This window comes from Amphiprion ocellaris, chromosome 6, assembly GCF_022539595.1.
Source record: "Amphiprion ocellaris isolate individual 3 ecotype Okinawa chromosome 6, ASM2253959v1, whole genome shotgun sequence".
NCBI classification, from domain to species: domain Eukaryota; kingdom Metazoa; phylum Chordata; class Actinopteri; family Pomacentridae; genus Amphiprion; species Amphiprion ocellaris.
Genome location: NC_072771.1, coordinates 35,098,364 through 35,115,660, shown reverse-complemented (window position 1 = coordinate 35,115,660; position 17,297 = coordinate 35,098,364). Strand labels below are relative to the sequence as shown.

General features: G+C 38.9%; 1 protein-coding gene across 1 annotated transcript; it reads left to right on the top strand.

The window, feature by feature from the left end:
- Positions 1-3,377: 3,377 nt before the first annotated feature.
- LOC111580401 (keratin, type I cytoskeletal 18-like) lies at positions 3,378-16,640 on the top strand. The gene is made up of 9 exons (XM_023288131.3): positions 3,378-3,529; positions 4,058-4,464; positions 5,300-5,382; positions 6,782-6,938; positions 10,677-10,841; positions 10,928-11,053; positions 13,750-13,967; positions 15,553-15,581; positions 16,129-16,640. Exons 2-9 carry the CDS (start codon positions 4,066-4,068, stop codon positions 16,242-16,244), a joined length of 1,293 nt encoding a protein of 430 aa, XP_023143899.1. The 5' UTR covers positions 3,378-3,529; positions 4,058-4,065; the 3' UTR covers positions 16,245-16,640.
- The last annotated feature ends 657 nt before the right edge of the window (positions 16,641-17,297 follow it).

Genomic DNA, 17,297 nt, shown 5'->3' with positions numbered 1-17,297 from the left:
TAGGTTGGAAGCAGGGTAGGATGTAGCCACGCCCTCTGACCCTCTGACCCGGAGACGACGTCACGGTTCCGCCTTTATATCGCGGGCGTCCTGGTACAGCCAACCAATCCAGTGCCGAGCCGTCATCCTGGCGTCCAACCGTGACCGTGGTGCGGCGCAGCCCTATTTGCATACATGATAGGGACATAAAAAGGACACACGCAGCACAGGAAACTACAATAACGACCGCAGTTGTAACACTAACAAACCTTTAATCAGTGGAGTGGATGAGGAATTAGTGACAACATAAACCCACCAATTATCACCACACACCAGACCATAACAAACAGATGGATTTAGTTATTTTTTTTAGGGAAATGTGTCATGTATCTTATAAATTGTATGTAAAAAGCTTTGGCGATGCTTTGTAACACAGAGTAATGTTGTTATGAAGTTGGTTACCAATAGAATACTGATTGTGGTGCTTAATAGGCTAGATGAGGGGTGTCAAACTCATTTTAGTTCAGGGGCCACATTCAGCCCGATTTGATCTCCAGTGGGCCGGACCAATAAAATCACAGCATAATAACCTATAACTAACAACATCTCCAAATTTTTCCTTTGTCTTAGTGCAAAAAAAAAGCACATTCTGAAAGTGTTCACATTTAAGGAATTGTCTTTTTACAAATCATCATGATTTCTTAGGAAAAATAAGTTTAATTTCAAAAACATGCCTCAGCTTATCATTTACACATTACAACTTACAAATCACAGTGGATCTATAAAGACACAAAACATTTAATCGCAGGTATCTGGATTGAATGATATAGTATTTTACTTTATGATCAAAACAACAAATGTCAGACAAAAAAAGAGACAAAAAACAACAAAAACAAGACAAAAAATGACAAAAACGAGAAACAACAACACAAACGAGACCAAAAAAAGACAAAATGAGACAAAAAATGAATAAAGCAAGACACAAAATTATAAAAAAAGACAAAAAACACAAACGAGATAAAAAGGAGAAACAAAACAACAAAAACGTGAGACAAATGACAAAAGTCAGACAAAAAAGACCAAAGCAAAATATGACAAAATATTACAAAAACAAGGCACAAAATGCCAAATGAACAATGAGCAATATAGTATTTTGCTTCATGATCAAAACATCTTGTCAAAGTCGAGAAATTTTTAGAATTACAATTTTACAAATTTGCAACTTGCAATTAATGTATTTTCTGTAATGTATTCTCTTTACACTTTACAAAGTCGTCCCATGGGCCGGATTGAACGCTCTAGTGGGCCACTTTTGGCCCACGGGCCACGCGTTTGACAAGGGGGTAATAATTGGCCATCTTGGGGTTATTTTAGAGGTATTTAAGTAAACACAGGTTGCAGTATCATGTAACAAACTGAAGTTTTTCAGGAAATGGCGTTAACCACATAGTTGTTTTGTATAATTAAAATATAAAAAGGCCACACAGCATTTCAGTCCATGTGTCTTCTTTTTATTGTACAATAAATAATTAACATAGCTCCAAATTTTAAAGCTGTTGTCGCTGTGCACATGACAAAGCTATGTTTGTTTTGTACTCTGACACACTAGATCTGAACTGCTGCTGTAAATTCACAAAAAAAGTAAACCTATTATTGACGTATCCTGAGATCATACAGTAACAGCAAAGTCATGAGTGAAACTACAACATGCAATTTACATTAAACAGTAATGATGCATTTACAATCTTAAATTACACCTTAGATTAACACCATTTTCGTCCTGTTAGTATTCAGCACTGTACCCTTTATGAATAATTACACAAAAATACGCTGTGAATCATGGGCTGTATTACCAAAATATCAGATCTTAATATATCTTTAGATATAATGGATGTCTTTTAAAATCTGTACTTATCACAATGTAAATGTCTAATTTTTGAAATTCTGAAACGTAATATTGAAATTACAATGAGTTGCCATTAGATTAGAACGTTTTTGTGATGTAGTATGTATTTTTAGCCACATGGTGGCGGTATATCCACATTGTAGTAGCTTTTGAGAATTTTTTTTTCCATAAACAATAACCTCAAACAGATATAAAGAAGTGTGAGGAAGCATTAAACCTGCAGAAATCAGTTTTTATTATCTATTTCCATGAACTATCTCCTACATATGCCATGTTTTCTACAATATATACTGAATTTATTCAGTTGTATTGCAATAATATCTGTATAAAATAATGCAAACAATAATCCTGCAACTAATTTAACCTTTAAGGAGACAAAACATGATTTTCTTTTTGTTTCTGACTTGATTGATTCATCCTCGTTGTGTGCAGCTCTGGGTGTTAGTGTTTTTATTTCTGTAGAGGCAGATAGGGGACAACTTTTATATTCAGATCACAAACAGCACAAAGGGCTAAATAATGAACAGTCCATGAGTGAAATCAGTTAGTACAGGGCTGTGCTGGGTGGGGTTAGGTGGATGCAGCATGTGAGGCAGTAAACCAGGTCAGTGTTACGAGGGATCTGATCTTTTCCTGGAGAATAATGCTCAGAGGACTCAAGAATCGTCACAGTACACTACAGTAACAGGGGATTACATACTGTACGATCGCAGCACAGGGCTGGGAGCTGGTTGATTCTTATTAAATGTGTGTGACTATAACTCAGGTTTCCAGTTCAGTCAGACCCACGCCCTGCATTTCTCAGGGGTCTTTGCTTTCTGTTCATTCTGTCCGTCCATTGTTCCCGCTTCCTCCCGTTTCTCCCCGGCCTGCCAGGCCGTCCTCAGGTGAAACCGGCTCCTCACATGGCTCTGAATGCTTTGTGTCTGGCCTCAATACGATCACTGTGGAGACAGCCGGGTCCCTGTTTCCAGCCAGCGAGCCACACCGGTTTCACCAATCAGGTCAGACGAAAACCCGAGGAGGTTGTTGTCATTGCTTGAAGATATGAGGCCAAATATAGCCCTGAACGCCCTATTATGTGCTGGGGATAATACACTGTAGATTTATGGCATAATAATAGCAAACTATTTGTTGTTTTCTTCACATCTGATCTCATGTTAGCAGCACAAATACTTACAGCGACTTAATTTCTGCAACTATTCTAGCTTTTCCATTATTTATTTTGGTAAAACTTACAACAAGCAAAGTTACCATCACTGACAGTAACAGTACACCTGCTAACATAATACTTTTAGTAACAAACATGTTTTATTTTTTCCAAGAAACAAGCAAAAGGAGTGTTGACCATCTGAATTTCCTTCTTTGAATCAAGATTTAATGAAGTGAGATGTTGATTTAGTGTCACTCATGTGCACCTCAGTTATTTTTCCTCACTACTCTACAGAGTGTCGTGTTGCGTCCTCTTCTTTGTCACAGTGGGATTGGACACATCAGTGGCTCCTCCCCAACAAAGACAGTCGTGCCTCTGCAGCCGGATTCACCTGTGAAATCTGGTCCAGCAACAGCAGTCAGTTGCACCACCAGGGGCAAAAACCTGAGCAAGCAGGACAAGGGAAGACTTATCAAAGAACTGAGCTCCATGTAAGTAGAGATTGAGTCTTTTTGTCTGTCTTATCCATCAAATAACCACTGAATGAGGGATACAGCTTTCTGTTTTGCACAGGAAGAGGCAAATTTAAAATTGAATTTGAGGGATGCTTTGAAATCTGCAAGATCTTCCTTATTATTATTATAATTTTTTAAGAGAATTCTTTTGAAAGAGTTTCATAAAGAATGTCCTTCTAGATTAATAAAGTTCAATCACATCTTATCTTACATGACTCAAGAAGAACAGAATCATAATGTTTAGGATTAAGCGTTTATATTTTTCATGTCATCTGTAAAATTAACCACAGTCTCACCATTTAGTAGGTTAGACACACTGGCACAGTGCATCAGGAGACTCACAAAGAGCCACGAACTGACTACAGAGACACAAAACAACCACAGAAAGATGACAGAGAAGCAGAAAACTACAGATGCCAAACACCCATGAAAGTTTTGCAAAATAACTGCCAATAAAGATAAAGCATCAGGCTGATAACACTAACTAATCTGAATGTCCTGCAGTGGACACCATGGCCTCCACTCTCTCCGTGCGCAGCTACTCTGTGCGTCAGCCCTCCTTCTCCAGCATGTCTGTGAGGGACAGCGGACGCAGCTTCCGGCCCAAACCCTCCGTCTCCCCGCTGTCCACCGGCGGCACGTTGTCCCTGTCCCGCTCCTTCTCTGTGGGCAACGGCCTCAACATGCTGGCCACCAACCTCTCCTACAACGGCCTCGGCGTCGGCACCAGCGAGAAGGAGACCATGCAGGGCCTGAACGACCGGCTGGCCAACTACCTGGACAAGGTTCGGTCGCTGGAGAGGTCCAACGCTGAGCTGGAGGTCCAGATCAAGCAGCTGATGCTGGAGAGAGCGCCGAAGGGACACGACATCGAGGGCATGATGGCACAGGCGCATGCCATCGGACAGGAGGTCAGTGTTCAGCGGATCAGAGTTCACTTTAACACCTCAACTCCAAGGCTGGTTTTTGAAATATCTACCTGAAAAACATCCCTAATTTTATGTAGTAACAGCTGCAAAACTTTGAAGTTGAATGAATGATATTTCTCTGTGTGAATGAAGAGACAGTTAGGAGAATCTTAAAATTAAAAAAGCATCATTGTCCTTGTCTTCAGGTAAACAACTGCAGCTCTAATGGCCATTTTAACCTAGTGCCTCATGAAAAATGTAAATAACAGCCTGATGTTATGAAGATGGTCTAACAAATATCATCTGCAACTGTATAAAATTTGATGCGTCACACATGAAGTTCAACAAATGCCACATCCATTTTAAGAATACTATTATTTTAGTAAATATGTCCCAGTACAGGGACCTCCAGGCTGACAGGTGTTAACTCACTTTGGTTGCAGAGTTTCATATGAAATCTACCTCTGAGTTTTGTGTTGACAGATTAAACATTACTTGATAAAGACAGGACGTTGAAACATCTAAGGTTTACTTAATAATTCATAATTTTGGGATAATTCATTTAGCGTTTTGGCATCTTCTTTTTTTAAACCCTTTCTTCTGACTTTTCTCTTGTGCACCTGATATGTATCCACTACTTTGAAGCACAGAATTAAAGATAATAGGGCAGCTTTTGATTGTCTTGGTCAGCATCAGCCTTGAAAATCTGTGTTTTCAAACTTTAAAGGAAACAAAATGACAATTGGGAATATTTTCATGATATACAGAAAATTAGGCACCTTATTAAAAGTGCATATTGTATGGTTTTAACTAACTTTGGCCTTATTTACCTGCTCAGGTCAGGAAGAAGACGCTGGAGAACGCCCGCATTATGCTGGAGATTGATAACGCCAAGCTGGCAGCCGACGACTTTAGGGTCAAGTGAGTGTCACACAGACCTTTCTTTCTTTTACTTGCTTGTGAGTGTTCACATGGGAGCGCCAGACTGCGAGGCAATGTGAATAAATGACCTTTCTGTCAGGCTGCGAAATAAGAGCCCCATTCCCACGGTGCTCCGGCACCGAGCAACCGAGCCATCAGCTAGTGCAGGATGTGATAGATGGAGCAGGTCAGAAAGACGCTGTTGGTTTCTGAAGAGTCTGCGGTTGGCAACGGGAAGCTGAAGGGAAAGGTGGCAGAGTCAGGAAACACCCACTGCTGGCATTTGTTTTTCACAGTGTGTTGATGGCGTGTTCTGTGGCCTGATGCGATGGAGTGATACATCAATTGACAGTGATTTATGACATTCACAGCGAAGTGCATGTGGAGCTTACATGCAGGTCTTTGGAGGAGTTTGCTCGCCATTTTTCACGTCATTCTGGGATTTCCTGAATAGTTTCTACCCTGAATTTGTGCCTCTAATGTCCAATTAACAACGTACGTTTACTCCTTCAACTACAGTTTTGCGGTATTTTACTTGAGTATTCTGATTTGTGCCACTTTCTACAGGTAATCCATCACATTTCAGGGACATTTATTAACATTACATTAATCTGTGGTGACTAGTCATTTCAAAATGAACCTTTTGCATGCAAAAATGTGATACTTTTCCATAAATTATACTATAAAACAGCATATCCAATTACAAAGTAGCTTCAATTTGACCAAAACATTAAAATCCATTTTCACTGCATCAGTATTTAACAACCATCTTTCTTTAGACCCTTAATCAATTTATTTACTTACAAATATTTTGAATGCAGTTTTGTTTACTTATAATGAAGAATTTTTACAATGTGGTATTAATATTTTTATTTCAAGTATGTAATCCATACACTTTTTCCACAAGCAATTTTCATTAAATTTAACCTTTTAAGTCATCAATATCTTTTTCAAAAACCCAGATTTTAATAACTTCTGCTATAAAACTCCTCTACACACGTGGATGGAAAAATATTGAGTCTTCTGCAGATTTAACTTGTCTATTGCTAATCCAATAATGAGGCAGTAGGATGAGATTAAAATTAATTTCTCTTTTTATTCAAACTGTTTTTCTATTTGCTGCTGCTACATCGTAAATTTCACCCATCCATCCCGATTATTTTTTTCGTTTGCTAACCACCTTTGGATTAAGGTGAATCATGATGTGGAAACTGGGTTAAAAATCGTACTATTTGTGCAGCAGACATCCTACATTTTGATCCACGCGTATGGAAGACTTGAAGATGCATAAATTCTGGATTAAATAACACATTTGCAGTAATTTCAAATGTCATAATATTATCAGATGTGTTGCACATGTTTGCTGTTGATGTTCTTTCCTCTCTTTTTGCTCCTGCAGATGGGAGGCGGAGGCCACCTTGTGCCAGTCGGTAGAGAGGGATTGTCAGGCTCTGAGGAGAGCGAAGTCGGACCATGACCAGATTATCGCCACTCTGCGAGGAGACCTGGACAGCCTGAAGGAGGAACTCTACTTCCTCAAGAAGAATCATGACGAGGTGAGATCTCTGCTGAGGTGGAGGTCACAACAGACATGATCAGTCAACTTTTACTTATCAATAGACTCACTTTAGAAGACGTCAAACGTAGCCACGTTTAGGTGAGGGATGTCTTTGAACACAGTGGGATCTCTGAGCAGCATGAAAGTACGTTTTCTGCACCTCGATTTGATAGAATTTTGGCAAGAAGCTGATATAAACCAGCTCTGTGCCAGTTTGTGTGTTCGCTCAGTCAGGCCATGAGGGTTTAACAGTGTTCAGTGTCTGAAACATGATAATGTGAAGTGGACAGACACACCCTTTGTCTTTGTGAGTACAGTGCTTGAAGACAGCAAGATAACACCCATGTACACAACACAGGAGCATATGAGCTCGTCCAGTGTGTGTTTAGACAGGCAGGCGTGGTGTCCAGGATGTAGAATGTGTCGGCAATGAAAGGTCTCTACTATATGCTGAGGTGGTGCAAAAATTAGTTGATCAGGAACCATTAGAGATAAGTAGAATAAACAGTAATTATGGGAATATGAAGGAACCACAACAGTCTTATATCCTGAATAATTAGAACAAAAAAACAGAAATAAACTACCGTTCAAAAGTTTGGGGTCACTTGGAAATGTACTTATTTTTGAAAGAAAAGCAGTTTTATTTCAATGAAGATAACATTAAATGAATGATAAATCCAGTGTAGACATTGTTAATGTGGTAAATGACTATTGTAGCTGGAAACAGCTGATTTTTAATGGAATATCTCCATAGAGGTACAGAGGAACATTTCCAGCAACCATCACTCCTGTGTTCTAATGCTACATTGTGTTAGCTAATGGTGTTGAAAGGCTCATTGATGATTAGAAAACCCTTGTGCAGTTATGTTATGTTTATAAAGCATGAAATTGCTTGGGTGACCCCAAACTTTTGAACAGTAGTGTAGATTTAAATTAGATATAGAATAGACAGTCAATAATGCAGATAACGAAAAGGAAAAGAAAATCAAAGGTGAGGTTTCATGCAGTCAACTATAAATCTATATTGTATGTATATTTAAGCAATATCTCATGTATTCATCTTACAGAGGTGAGGTAAACATTATTTGTGAAACAGCTCCAAATTAGGTGTTTTCTTGTCTCATGAATGAAAAAAAATTGTCATGTAAACATTTACAATGAAGTGAGATTTCTTGAGAGCAATAAAACAGAGCATCAGTGTATTTAAGTTCTGGTGTAACAGGTGTTACTGGAGTTTCTGTATTAGAAAAGTTCTGACATCAGGGCAGGATTTGGAGCTGACTTCATTCCAGTAGCACCTACTTAACAATGACGGAGGCTGGTTTCATTTTATTGGTAATAAATTAAAACTGGTGTGGTGTTCAGGCTGTTTACAAGTTTACCAGCCTGCGTCACAGACTGGATGGAAGTGGTCAATAAAAGCCTTTAACTGTAAACTGTGAGGTCACATGTTATTATTGTCTAGTTGATTCCAAATTTAAAATGACCACGGCACAGTTTGAACTTAACACACGTCTGCCCTACAAACAGTTTGACTTGTTAAATAGCCAACAGTAAATTAGACACAGTGAGCGATATTAAATGGAAACTCTGGGCCTTTGTGATGGTTACTCATCAACATTTTACTCACTTTCACCAAAGAGATTTAAATAAACTGTGTGCCCGGACATGAATACGAACATTTGCTTGTTTTCCTAGCTTCCCACTGTAGCAGTGTTACTTCCAACAACAACAATTAGCATGTAATTAGGTAAATTAAAAGGTTAGAAAAAGCTTCATTCTTGACTAACACATCTGATAACAGCTATATCAGATTTAAAAAGTTAAAGTAGCAGTTCAGTCCTGCATTTGAGAAATGTTTCTGCCAAATTTGTCGATTTATCTGGATCTTCAAACACCAGAATACTAAAACCAAACAGTAAATGGGGTAAATATCCTGTTTTCTCATTGTAACTTACAGAATGTGCTGCTTTGCGGTGTGTTATGTTTCCTCCCCCTAGAACACAACACATCTAAGGTTGTAAATGGGGAAACTAATAAAAATTGCACACTCAAAATGGGGTTCAAAGTAAAAACAAATCTTTGTTTTCCAAAAGGTGATAGTGAGATTTGTCCCAACTAGCACCCACTGAATCTATCAAAAGAATAGAACAGCTGCAGTTTATGACCAAAAACACAACTTATATGTGACTTTTGTGAGGAGTTCTTTGAAAAAACAAGCAGAGAATAACTTGATTCAGACACTCAAAGACAGTATTCCCAAAGAAATCCAGCTGATGGTGCTGGACCTTCTGAGCCTCCCCACCCAAACTGACCTGAGAGTGAAAAACCTCTTTATAAAGTCTCCCAGCCAGGCTGATCACCAACGACCCACAGCTGAGCTCTACTTCAGCTGCAGCTGATCTCCCTGATGAACAGAGTGAGCTGAGACCTGCTTTTGTTAGAGAAAACAAAATCTTTTATATCAATCCATAACAACTGCAATATAAACACATTTATTCCCAGATTGTGAAGTTTGGCCCCAGTTGTATTTGCATCAAAACTCAATGCACCAAAAACATCTTCAATTTTCTTTTTTTTTTTTTTTTTGTCTGCATTTGTTCTCATTGTTTAACTCCACAAAAGGGGAGTCAACATTGTACGAGATCGATGCATATTTTAATATTTCAATTTTCAACTATTTTCAAACTATAAATTCCCATTTTTTGGAATAATTAACAAGTATATATGAGATATAAGTGGTTGTCTTCCAAAGCTACTGTCTTTTTTAGGACAGAATTCTTTGGTCTTTGCTCTTTTTGTTGATCCCTGCACTGCAGCAAATCATGTAGGAGACACATACAGTTAATATTGCACTAAAACCACTACTTTGGAAATAACCATTTGAATTATTTGAGTCCAACTGATGAAATATCATATTTACATTTTAGTCAGTTCTGGGATTTCTGACGTTGTCGCACAGAACAGCAGATTTTGTGTTGGAAACGGAATAAAAACTCATCTACTTACACCCAAAATGATTACAGTCATTAAACTGTTTCACCTTATATGTGACTATTTTAAGAAGAGGCCCCGGGGAAGACCCAGGACACGCTGGAGAGACTATGTCTCCCAGCTGGCCTGGGAACGCCTTGGGGTCCCCCGGGAGGAGCTAGATGATGTGGCCGGGGAGAGGGAGGTCTGGGCTTCCCTCCTAAAGCTGCTGCCCCCGCGACCCGACCCGGATCAGCGGTAGAAGATGGATGGATGGATGGATTAAGACACTGTTAAAAGTTGTGTACCTGTCCCTGGTGACTAGCAAGTTACAACTTCTAATACCCGCTAGCAACAGTTGTCACTTCATGTACTTCTCTCTGAAATGAACAGTTATGGACTTGAAACAGTAAAAGTACCACTTTTATCGGCATTAACTCCATACATGCAGTTGGATTGGAAAACCACACAGATGTAGTAACAGTCACAGAAGAAAAGAAGGGCTTAGCAAAGGCACAATTTAACAGAAATCACCTGAAAAATTAAGTAAAACTCCCTTGAAATCCCTGTACAGCATAGCAAACTCGATTCCTAGTCACCATAATACATTAAGACTATCAATAACTCAAGGAGACAAGTTAGTGTTTAAAATCAGATCTCATCAACAGAGATCTCTTATAATCAGGATTTTAAATGTACTACATCTACAGGAAGACATATCAATAAACTGTGTTTGTTCTTACTGTATTTTGTATGATTGCAGGAGATGAGCTCGGTGAAGCTGCGTCTGGCCAATGAGCAGGTGAACGTGGAGGTGGATGCAGCTCAGGGTCCTGATCTGGGGGCCATCCTGGCTGAGCTCAGGGTCCAGTATGAGGGCATCGCTCGCAAGAACAAGGAGGAGGCTGAGGCCTGGTACCTCAAGAAGGTCTGCATGAACCAGCAATAATTGTCTTTTTTTGTCTATTACACACCTTACAAAGGTTGACATATTATCCTGATGTGTATCCACAGCTGGAGGCAGTTCAGTCGGAGGTCAAAGAAAGCAATGAGGCTTTGCGTTGTGCTCAAAGTGAGCTCAGTGAGAGGCGACGTTTCCTGCAGGCTCTGGAGGTCGAACTCGACAGTCTTCGCAAACAGGTACAGTACAACTTATATATACAGGAAGAACATTATGACCACCTTCCCAGTATTGTGTTGGTCCCCTTTCGTGCTGCTAAAACTCCTCTAACCCAGTGGGGCATGGACACAGGACCTCTGGGGATGGTGGCAGTGAATTCTCTGGGTTGCAGGGTGGGACCTATACCTATCAGGCTTATGCTGGCACATCCCATAGATGCTCACTAAGATTTGGATCTGGGGAGTGTGGAACCTGGGTGAACACCTTAACTCTTCTTGGGCCACTCCTGAGCAGTTTTTGTGGTGTGTCGGGATGCATTGTCCTGCTGAGGGTGACAACTGCCATCAAGGACTGCTGTTGCTATGAGGAAGGGGGACTGGTTGGTTGCTTGACCTGCAATGTTTAGGTGGGTGGTACATGTCAGACATCCACATGAATATCAGGACTCAAGGTTTCCCAGCAGAACGTTGTAATATAACCAGATGATCGATGTTATTCATGTCACCTGTCAGTGGTCAGAATGCTGTGGCTGATCGGCGTATGCTACACTACTGTTCAGAAGTTTGGGGTCACTTAGAAATGTCCTTATTTTTGAAAGAAAATAATTTTTTTCAATGAAGATAACATTAAATGAATCAGAAATACAGTCTAGACATTGTTAATGTGGTAAATGACTGTTCTAGCTGGAAATGGAGAGATGCAGTTCCTAGAAAGCTTGTAAAATGGCACATTAACAACCAATCCTCTACCAGCTCCTCCTCTGCACTGCACAGTTGTCGACACCGTCTATAGATAACAGCTGCTTTCTCTTGTCAACAAAGAGCTACATGCATAGAGGTACAACATACTGTACACAGCAAATTTATTGTACTCCTGTAATCAATCAGTGTGATAGGACATAGACTCAAACAAGTCAATATGTTGCCTGCATCTTCGCTGCATTTGAACACAGACTAAGCAGCATAAAGAGGTGTTCAGTGGAGGCAGATATAGATCTCGGATGTTTGCTCAACCTGATAGTGAGAACACAGTATTGAATGCAGACATATTATGGCGCTGACAGTCTCTCGTATCTCCAGTTGAGTGGATGAGCTCAGCAGGTAAACACACAAAGCAGCGCCGGGTGATAAAAATGAGAGATGGATTGTCTTTGCCTTTCAAGAGTGATGACAGCAAGATCGAACCACGTACAGTAAAGATAATGAGTCTGTGTTACTGTATTTCAAAAATCAATGCCCTTTCATGTTATTTGTCATAATTTGATGAATAAAAATGTCGGTTATACTGGAGTAAGTGAAACCATAATTTAAAAAAATTGGTTCAGTGGTCCCTTGATGGCTCACGTTCCTTTGCTATTTGTCACCTCTGCAGCTTTCACTATAATAAAGGCAAAATAGCTCAAAATTCTAGTTTAGACTGTTTTTATCCTCAGTTCTGATCATTTTGTCGCTAATGATTTCTCTTTGGGGCCTGGCTAAAACGTCTTTGAAAAAATTCCCTTGATGCAGCAGCAGTCTAAGTTTATCCAAAAGCTTTAACCTTTCATCACCATCGGTGTTCACATTTATTGTTAATGTTACATGTCGCCTGTGCTACCATTTAAAGGGGAAGTCTCTCACATTTACAGTCGCACTTTAAAATATTTTCAAAAAACAATGCATCAAATAACTATATCGACTGTAATAGGAGTTGGTCATTGTGTGAAACCAGCAGAGAAACATCAACAATGTCTGCAGTTTTCAGCTCTACAGAGTATTTTTTTTTTTTTTTTTTTTTTACTTTCAGCTCTTTGTTTTGGTCTAATAAACCAATCATACACCACCTGCTGTGTGTTAAAATGAAAATATCTGTCTGTCAAACCTCTTGATCTTAAAGCCCTCATTGTTATTTTTAAGATTCAGATTAAACCATGCAGGTAAAAGTGAAATAAAGTTCTGAACAAGAAAAGCACTCAGAGAGCAGTACTCCATCAAGGCTGCTCAGTCGTATCATTTTCGACAGATGAAAAAAAATTTGTGGCAGAAATCACGACACTATAGAATGTGGCCATTTAATATAGATGTACCCACAAACAAAATGGCCTAGTGCTGAACACAAGTGTGTGTTATGAATGTGTACGTTATGTACAGATACCGAAGAGCGTGACCTAAATATGTAGCAGGCGGCGGGAATTGATGGGACTCAGAAACACCCCCACAATTTAATCAGTTATTCCTTGTATCATTTCCAATGGATAAGTCTCGATAAGCCTACAGCAGTTGATTTTTAGTAGGATCGCAATCATGTGATCATCAGCAGGCAGCTGACGTAGTGTTCACTTGTCATAGTTACAGTGACTCTGTGCCGCTATCTCACAATGATACAGAAATATTTAACAAATCCGTAGATCCAGACTATAAGCTGCATCACTGCCAAAATCGAATCACTTGGTCCTTGTGTCATTTCTGACCTTCCCTGAAAATTTCATCCAAATCCGTTAATCCGTTTTTGAGTAATGTTGCTAACAGACAGACAGACAGACAGGCAAGCGTATGGCGATCGTCACATACGTTCCTTGGCAGAGTAATAATGAATCACCTGTAGAGAAAGGATTTATACAGGATGCACCTTTAATCGGCGTTTCAGAACAATCCTGCCTGATTTTCATTGCTTTGTAATGTAGAGGACAACATGTTACCTGCTGTCACTGATCATCAGCTGTGTGTCGTGTTCACAGGTCGCCGTGTTGGAGGGAAACCTGGGAGAAACGGGACACAAGTACTCTGTGGAGATGGACCGTCTTCAGGCCACGCTGACGCAGCTGGAGGACGAGTTATCTCAGCTGCGTCTCGACATGCAGCGCAACAAGACCGACTACGAGCAGCTGCTGCGCATCAAGCAGAACCTGGAGATGGAGATCGCCACCTACAGGAGGCTGCTGGAAGGAGAAGAAACGTAAGTGAGGGCAGGAAACTACATACATTCTGTAAGAACAAGAGTTTCTGTGTGTTTGTATTTAGGTAGCATCAAACCACCTTCGATTCTTGTATGACAGTTCTAGTAGTCATTCAGGTGCATGTATTATTCACCCTAAATTTAAGGAACAGATCCATTCAATTAAAAGACTTCAGCATGCAGACAATTAGCTTAGCTTAGCATAAGGACGGGAAACAGGTGGCAACAACTAGTCTAGTGTTGTTGAAAACATAACCAAATCTGCTTTCCAGCAACTCTAAAGCCCAGTAATGACCTTAAACACATTAGATCTCAAATGTTTAATTCGTTTTGACACATTTTGCACAGATTAGATTGTGGACACAGCTAAAGCTAAGCTAGCCATCAGCTATGGAATACTGTTTATGTTTGGATGAATATTCATACGAAATAATTAAGCATGGCTATTAAATAGAGTCTGAAATAAATCAGTGAGATACTAAAAATCTAAAAAAAAAAAAAAGGAGGGGGTTTGCTTTTACAAAGGAACATATTTTCAAAGGACTGCTTGTATTTATGACATGGAACCTCATAACTTTCAGACATTGCTTCATATAAATATTTATTCCATATAAATATTTATTCATGTACTCTTTTTTTAACCCTCTGAATCCCAAATAATTTCTGGACGTTTTTTTTCCTCCTCTCACATTTTTACAGTTTTACTCACTGTGAGCTCATTTTCCACTGTAGTATGAAGTCCTGCATCTTTATATGGAAACAGCACAACCATGACTAGAAGTAGAGAGAACTTCAAAATCTCTTCAGTGCAGTATGACACAATTTTAATGCCATAGCTTAGAAAAAAAGTAAAGCTGTATTTCCTTGACTAAAAGTGGAAAAAAAAAACTGTGATCAACAATAACATTCCTCAAAGTTCCCACTGATGGTACGAAAACTGGAAAAAAGTACACGGTGACTCTACTTACTACAGATATTTAAAAATGTTTTGGTTTCCAAAATTATCTCCTACCTGCTTAGTGTAAACACAACCTGACATTCAGCCCATTTCACCAGAAAAGATGGTCACAGCTGAGCTCAGAATTTGTAGTTTTTCTTCAGAATCAGATGGAAACAGTTTATTTTTGGTGAGTTTTATCATGAGACACATAGAAGAAACTTATTTTGATGAAGTATCGCCATCTAATGCTTGAATCTGCTTCAAGGTCTACTTCAAGGACTCAAATGTCCTCTGATTCTTTCTGTTTTTACAGTTTCAGGCTCTGATAAATTGTGTAATTTTGGCGACTTCTTTAAAGACAACCTGCCTTTAAAACCCATCAGTGGGTTTTGGGGTTCATAGGGTTAATATTGCATTAAACAGTGTTCCATAAGCAGCTGGCTCTAATTTTATATTTGTTATAAACACATGAGAGTGGTATAAATTATCTTGTTTAACTCTCAGCAAGAAAGAGAATAAGCATATTCCCCAAAATGTCAAATTGTTTCTTTAAAGCGTCTAGTACTGGCTGTTTGCATCAGATATGTGAACTTTCTTCCTGCTTTGCTCTCATTTATTACAATCTCATGTTTTTTTGTCTCACAGGGTGAAAGAAACACCTCTGCCTCCTAAAAGTAAGTTTAATCTTCTGAACGTCAACAGTTTTTGTGGTGCAAAGTTTCATCACATGAAGTCCTGTCTACAGTTTCTTCACAGTTCTTTCAGGATGTAGAAAAGCACCTGCATCTTCTGTTTCTTTAGTCTTATCAGATCCGGTATTCAGTGTCACACCCAAGGCCACATTTGTTGGGATGAAGTGGGGAAATCTGCAACTTTTCAATAGATATATTCATCTACTGTTGTCTTCTCTTTCTGTTACAGTTGCTGATAGTTAGTCTGGTTTCATATGTTTTTCAGACTCCTTCTTTTGCCCACATGGGTTCACTTGATACCCACACAGGATCAGGAAAAGATGCTGACTAAAACAGCACCAAGCAAATATGAATCCTCTGTTGCATTTTTGTTGGCCAAAGCCGTCGCAGCGTTAGATTTCAGTGCAGCTTCGTAACCTCAAAATGACAAACTGCTCATGCAGACAGTATTTTTCTTACACTGTTAATGATCGTTTTCACAGACGTTAAGTATTAATGTGACTAACTCTGGTTCACTCCTGCGTTACAGAAGACCCTGAAGTGAGGACCAGGAAGATCGTAAAAGTCGTCACCCAGACAATGATCAACGGCAAAGTGGTCGACGAGTCTAGTGAGGTGGAGCAGATCGAGGAGCGCAAAAAATGAGCCAAAGAGTGTTGAGACGAAGCAGCAGTTAAATCCAAAGTGCTTGCTGACTGGATCAAATTAACTTCTATCTTATTTAGTCTTCACGTTTTAATTCCTCTGTCTTGTCAAAAATATACTAAAAAACGAATTGGATATTAAATATACAGTCCAGTTTAACCGTCTTCACTACATACATTTACTCTGTACTGTACCTTACCACAGTTTTGAGGTATTTATACTTTACTAGAGTGTTTCATGGTTCTGCTGCTGCTCAGTTCTTCTTATTCCACTATATTTTGCAGGTTACAGTTTTACATGATCAATGTGATGCACTGTTCTTTTCAGTCTTTAACTGAACCTCTAAAGTCTTAATTTCTTAAAAGAGACAAATAGCAATAAAAAATCTGACATTTCTCTGATAGTTTCAAGCTGTTTTCAATGCAAATCAAGTATTTCAAATTTAAGTTTCATTATTCACGTAGTCAAGTTAAGAAAATATGGTTTTAGTGCTGAATTATGTAAATAATATGCACATAAAGATGAAATTTTCAGCAAAGCGAGTCAGTTTATTTTTGCGGCAGGCAATCTATACTTTTAATTTGCATTTTGATTGCAGGACTTTTACTTGTATTGGAGTATTTCTACAGTGTGCTTAAAGAGAAGAAGAAGAAAATGGAAGAAGGAGCTCAAAATCAGGATATAATCATAATAATAATAGTTAATATCATCCTCTGAAATTACAAAATGACTTGTTTAACAATAAAAGTCACATTGTCGTTTGATTTGACAAAAAGATAAATTACCTCAAGTTCCACTTACTGGCATTTATAACTATCTTACACACCTGTAAACATCACTACATAATGTGTTATATTTGCTTCATCCAGAAAACAAAATGAGAGAATGTCTTTATGCTAAGCTTTGCTAACAAGCTGCTCACAGTAGCTGCATTTAGCTTCATCTAAAGTGAAAATTCTCTTTACATGTTATTAAAATTTGTCTTAACTGAATTCAAACACGGCTGAGAAACTGACAGTATCACCTGTGTGTGTGTAATAGTTTCACTGTAAA

What these genes read in the sequence shown, in the direction of transcription:
- LOC111580401 (XM_023288131.3), top strand. Translation starts at nt 4,066, where the DNA reads ATGGCCTCCACTCTCTCCGTGCGCAGCTACTCTGTGCGTCAGCCCTCC. An exon ending in TCAAGAAGAATCATGACGAG is followed by an intron (nt 6,939 to 10,676) that starts GTGAGATCTCTG and finishes GTATGATTGCAG; the next exon opens with GAGATGAGCTCGGTGAAGCT. An exon ending in CTGCTGGAAGGAGAAGAAAC is followed by an intron (nt 13,968 to 15,552) that starts GTAAGTGAGGGC and finishes TTTGTCTCACAG; the next exon opens with GGTGAAAGAAACACCTCTGC.